At 46.9% G+C, this 6,000-nt stretch overlaps 1 protein-coding gene across 5 annotated transcripts in view; it reads right to left on the minus strand.

The window, feature by feature from the left end:
- TMED3 (transmembrane p24 trafficking protein 3) overlaps nucleotides 1–5,166 on the minus strand; it is a 125,979-nt gene extending 120,813 nt beyond the window's left edge. For 4 of the 5 annotated variants that reach the window (XM_081288722.1, XM_081288719.1, XM_081288721.1 and 1 more), the window contains exons 1-2: nucleotides 4,857–5,166; nucleotides 2,188–2,436 (exon numbers count right to left, since the gene is read on the minus strand). In XM_081288722.1, the coding sequence (XP_081144848.1) occupies nucleotides 2,188–2,436; nucleotides 4,857–5,018 (411 nt within the window). In that variant the 5' untranslated portion in view covers nucleotides 5,019–5,166. The remainder of the gene's footprint in view (nucleotides 1–2,187; nucleotides 2,437–4,856) is intronic. The other variant, XM_081288718.1, reaches the window with a different exon arrangement.
- Nucleotides 5,167–6,000: the final 834 nt, after the last annotated feature.

Raw genomic sequence — 6,000 nt, forward strand, 5'->3', positions numbered from 1 at the left:
CAATTCCTCCAGCCTGCTTCTGGGGGAATGCGAGATAGCAGATGCTGGCTAAAGGGGATCCGTGACAATCAAAATAAAAACAGCCTGGTAAGAAGAGTAAAATTCACATTGTGGGAATTCCACTTATTCTACCCTCCATGTGGGAGCCCCTTCCTTCTCCTGTGGCAGACACATTCCTAGGCAGGTTCCATATTTTCACCTTTGATCTACAGGTCTTTTGAGAGGCCCTCCTCACTCTCTTGGAAGAATTAATGGGTGCCTTCCCTGAGACCCTTCAATCACAGCTCAGACCACAGAGCTCTAGAGCTTCATGGCTAACTGGTAAAAAAGGACCGCATTCCCCGCAGGCCTCCCAACACAGGGACAGGGACAGCATCATCTATCTATTCTAGCATGTCCACCACTGTAAGAGCCCTCTCCCTGAACACACATCCCCTTCAAGGCAGAGGGATCAAGCTACAGAGAAGGAAGGAAATGCCTCCTTTTGAGGCTGGGTAAGAGCAAAGAGGATGTTCTCAGAGGTAGGAGAAGTCCAAGTCTATTCGATGCAACAGAATCGGACTGTAATTCTCAGGCTCCAGAAAGAACTTCTCTACTGATCTAACCTATTAAGACTTTTCTCTGGCTGGGGATGTGGCTTAAGCGGTAGTGCGCTCGCCTGGCATGCGTGTGGCCCAGGTTCGATCCTCAGCACCACATACCAACAAAGATGTTGTGTCTGCCAAAAACTAAAAAATAAATATTAAAATTCTCTCTCTCTCTCTCTCTCTCTCAAAAAAAAAAAAAAAGACTTTTCTCTACCAATTTTTTTTTCCACTGGCTCAAAAGTCTTTCACCTCAGACTTACAAAATCTTCCAAAAGAAGGCTGTTTCATCAGTGACCAACAGAACTCTCAAGATCAGCAACTGCAAAATATCTTACACACATACACACTCTCAGCTACATCTTCTAAAGGCATTCATGTGGTCTAGTCAAAGCCAGTGCTGTCCTGTGGAACTTTCTATGTGTGGCCACCAGCCACTTGTGACTACTTATTATTACATGTTGTTAAAGTACAAATGAGAATGTGAATTTTTCATTCAATTTCAATTAACTTAAATAGCCAAATGTAGACAGTGGTTACTATATTGTTTAAGGATGTGCAGCCTATAGGATTTGATGAGTATGACCAAAGCCACATAGCACATGGCCACCCTGAAGGGCAACCCAGAAGGTTACATGCCTCCTTGAAGATTCAATACACCCTGGCTTTGGTTCTTGAATAAGTGCAACTACAGGTGGTTATTCCTGTCTTACAGGTTTCCCTGGCCTTGACATTCAGTCATTTGACAAATATTTGGTGAGTATTTTTTTGGTGCCATGCCTCTTGAACTGAGGATACAAAGGTAAATACCAGAGTCCTGGCCCTCAGGAAGTCCCCAGCCTGCATACAACAGTCAAAGAGGTGCTTAAATAGCAGGAAGGAAAACTTGATGGAGGAGGGTGGGGGTCAGATAATAATTACACCTGAGAGCCATGGGGGACAGAGGTGACTATCCTCCAAAAATGTCATTATCTCTCTTCCACAGTGTGGAGTTGTTACTAAGAGGTGACTGCCCTCCCAGGACTGAACTTGCCAGCCCTTCTTTCATACAGATTTGCCCCATGACCAGTGTTCACCAATGGGACAAGCAGAAGTGGATCTTTTCTGATTTTGGTGGCTAGAAGCAGAGGGCCCCAAAGCCCCAGGCAAGCCAGAAAGATGAGGAAAAAGAAAGAACCTGGATTCCTAACTCACATCGAGGAGGAGAACTCCCATTAGCCTTCTCTAGATTATCATGAGTGAGAATGAACTTCTATTGTGTTAAGGCATTGACATTTGAAGTATACCTGCTCAGAGTCCTGGCCCTCAGGAATACACTAAAAAAGTAGGACTTTGTTCTTTATGATACAGGCCCATCATATAAGCAGAGGCACATAACACAGGTACTTCAAAAGGGCATTGCACGAAAAAAAGTCTGAGTGGGAATGAGGTAGAGGCAGGAATGTCAGATACTATAGGGATCTGGTTAAAGAACAGAAAGGAAGATCAGATGGAGAACACAGGATCTTTTAGTGCTAGATGGTGACTCTGCCCATTAGCCAAGATAATGACAGAAGAGGAGGAACATACTAACCCTGGATCTGTCACTGTTGATGTCACTCACCTGGGTGAGAGCTGTGACTTTGTTCCCCATGTCTGGGAGAATGGGGGGTTCATCACCCACTTGGAAGTCAAAGTAGACAGTCTTGTGAGAGAAGGTAGAAAACTCATTACTGAAGCAAAACTGATAAACGCCTTTGACCTCGGCCTGGTACGTGAAGCTGTCATATTGCTTCTTGGTTTCCTTGTAGATGATGTTCCCCACGGGGTCCTCCACATAGCAGTCAACGTCGTAGTGGCCTCCAGTGATGACCTAACAACCACAAAAAGTCTGCCGTTACCAGGGGGGCAGCCAACACTTACCAAATGCTGACCACAGAGTGACCAGACTCTACCAACACTTCTGTCATTTAATCATCACAACCTCTGAGGCAAGTGATATGGCACTTCCCATTTTGCTGAAACTGAGAGAGGTTAAGTCAATTGGTCATGGTTACTCTGCTTGAACGTGCCAGGGCCGATATCCAGGTCTGCCTAACTCCAAAGCTTGTGCTCTGTAGTACAGGCCTAGTTTTCCCCATTTTGCAAAAGAAACTGAAGGTCCCAGGTTAAATAAATGGCCTAAGGTGACACAGAAAAATGAGGTAGACCTGGAATTTGACCTGATAGTTGTTGCCACCATCTCCCAAATACTTAAGCACTGCACTATTCTGCAGCACAAATGAATACACCCCTGGATAACTGCTCTTCATAGCTTGGGGCTGATAAGGCTTTCAGCTTTCAGAAATCAGGAGGAAGATGAAGGAAAGGATGCCCAAGAAATTGTCTCAAGGCAACTGGATGCCACTGTTTATCTGTTCAATCCCAAGATGGAGAAAGTGACTTCTTTAGATCACTGCCACTCATTAACTGTTTGAACCTGGGCAAGTTACTATTTAAGGACATGTCTTCATCTGTAAAAGAGAGATAATAGTAGTGCCAACCTCATAAGATCATGGTAAAGATACCATGAGGTAGCACATCTAAAGTGCTCAGCATTGCAGGGGTAGCTCAGTGGTAGAGCACATGCCTAGCATGTACAAGGCCCTGGGTTCCATCTCCAGAACTGCAAATAATAATAATAATAATAATAATTATTATTATTATTATTATTATTATTATTATATATACATACATATGTATATATGTACATTTGTGTATATATGTATTATATGTATGGGTATGTGTTGTGCATGTACATATAGTGATTAGCACAATATCTGACATACAGCCCATGCCCCAAGAAGCCCATTGCAGGACAACCCTCAGATTGCATATTGGCCCACTGAAGGTGATGATGTCTTTGAGCCATCCTGGGGCAAGAACAGATGCTGTATGTATTGCACTGCTTTGCTCTTCCAGGAAGACACAGAAACACACACACACACACCACACACACACACACACACACACACACACACACACTCATACCAAGCATGTGCCATTCTTGGCTTGCTGAATGGATCCACTAACTTTTAATAATGTTATCACTGTTGAAGTGCAAGGAGAAAACAAATAATGACTAAAGCATTCATAGAATCTGAGTGCTGGAGGAGGAAGACACCTTTCCTTTTACACACAAGAAAAGTAAGATCCACCAACGGACAAAATCACACAGGTAATTGATGGTTGTGACCATGGTTGGTCACAGCCTCCATCTGCTTCCAAACTTAACATGTTTCTTTGTCCAGATAAAAGCTACTGCAGCTGTTCAGCTTGTTTGTGTAAAGCAGTGAGCATCCTATTGCTGGGTGTTTAAACCCAAACCAGACACTCCTTAATAGGGGATTCCTGCCCTGGCAGAGACCAGATGACTTCTCAGTCCCCTCCAATCACACAATTATCTTTTATGCTGTCTTGGTACTGTGCTTTGTTAGGATAGACATACACAATTTGATATTGTCCACATAGATATGAAAACGGACAAATCTATCACATATAAACTGTCCCACACTCAGTGCTTCTAACTACAGAAGGGCCAGTCAATAGTTTGCCCCATTCCTGCTGCCTGTGCCACCTCACTTCTGGCATGTGGCCCCTCATCCCTGCAACCATAGATCTATCTGCTCACTAAACCTTGGAGGCAGACCCTCACTCAAGTTGATCCCAGCACCTATGAACCACAAGATCTCTTAATAGAGACAGGAGGGCAGGAGCTGGCTTTTCTGAGCCATATGGTATGAGCCAAATTGTACAGCTACACGGCTATCCTGGTGAACACTGCCATGGCTCAAAGCCCACGCTGAGACCTTTCCAAAGCCCTCCTTCTCACTTGTGCAACGCTTACTCTGACCCCAACTTTAAACGTTGGACTGACACAACTATGAACCCACTTCCTCTCCCTGCCATTTCTCGTATCTGCAGGGACCAGGCGGTCCAAAGTAACCTGGGGCAGACTGGCCAGGTGATTAGTACTGGCGTTCATTAGAGTAGAAAGAGCCTGAGAAAGCCGTTTGCCAACCCTACAGAAGCAGGACCCGCATCTGGACCTCTCCATGCCAGCCCAGTTGGTCTAGGGTGGGCTCTGACTGATCCAAACCTTCCTATTCACGAGGAAGTCAACTGGTGCCGAGTGATTCCCACCCGCTACAGCTTCTTTGGCTAATTCCGGTCACTCTAGTCAGGGCGCGACAGTGCCCATTTGATACATGGAAGCTGGAGGGAGCAGGGCGTGCTGCCGGGAGCCGGCCTCACCTGGTAATCCAGGGAAAACTTTACGCCCTGCTCCACCTCCTCGTGGAAGCACTGCTTGGCGTTGTCCGGGAGCTCGAAGGTGAGTTCGGAGCCCCGCAGCCGCTCAGCCCGGAGCAGGAGCAACAGCAGCAGCAAGGCGGAGCGCAGGGCCGCGCGGCCCATGATGCTGTGGGTCCTGTCCGCAGGGCCGCTGCTCCGGTGCTGCCGCTGCGAGGACCCGGGAGGACGTGCTAGGATAGACGTGGCACCAGTAACTCGCAGCGCTTCCGGGAGGGCAAGCGACCAGGGGAACCGGGCAACCCAGTGCGCAGCCGCGTTCGGGATGGGCTGGGCCCTTTCCTCCCGCTGCGCGTGCGCGCTGAGTAGACGGGAAAGGGAGCATCTCTAGCCCTCGCTCCGGTCCCTCCCTCGTAAGGGCGCAAGTCGCACTTCCCTCATGCCCCGAACCTGTGTCACAGCCCAGGGGAGGCGGACGCCACTCCCCAGCAGGTTCCTCTCCCTATGTTCTTCTGCAAGGCAGATCACCCTCCTGGGGGGCAAGCGGCCCACGCTCTGCTGCTGCCACCACAGCACGGAATCCGTGGGCTTTGACTCCGTAGGACTCTGCTTTTGACTATCACTTGTCTCCCGCTTTTCTCCAGAAATCAGTCTTTCTGTCTAGAAACGGGTTGCCCAGAAGTAACATACACACAGTGGTTAGGAGGAGGAGTAGATGAAGGAGGATAAGAGACCGCTTCTAACCCGTCTAACACTCTTTTCTTCATTCCCATCCATTTTCCTAGGTGATAAAGTGTCCGAGGGGGCGAGGGCGGGAAAGTAAGTAAAAACCCATCGTTACACCTTCTCGGGAGAAAACATTTGCTCACGTTCAAATGGTCTCAAGAAAATTCAAGTAAAGCCTCAGCGATTTCAGATATGTTTTGGCTATTCGGACTGATTAAAAATTCTTTTCGGGCAAAACTGCCCCCTAACTCCAGGCCTTTGAATTTTCAAAAGCCCTGAAAGAAATAGAGTGATTTATTGTCATCCGTGACCACTGATCTAAGAATTTTTATGTAATTATAATTATAGGGTTCTATCTGGTTTTATATTCACTGTAATCCCATAAATCAAGGAGAAATGACACATGGTGATATTGCTGCTC

The sequence above is a fragment of the Spermophilus citellus genome (assembly GCF_964194105.1).
Source record: "Spermophilus citellus genome assembly, chromosome: 4".
NCBI lineage: Eukaryota > Metazoa > Chordata > Mammalia > Rodentia > Sciuridae > Spermophilus > Spermophilus citellus.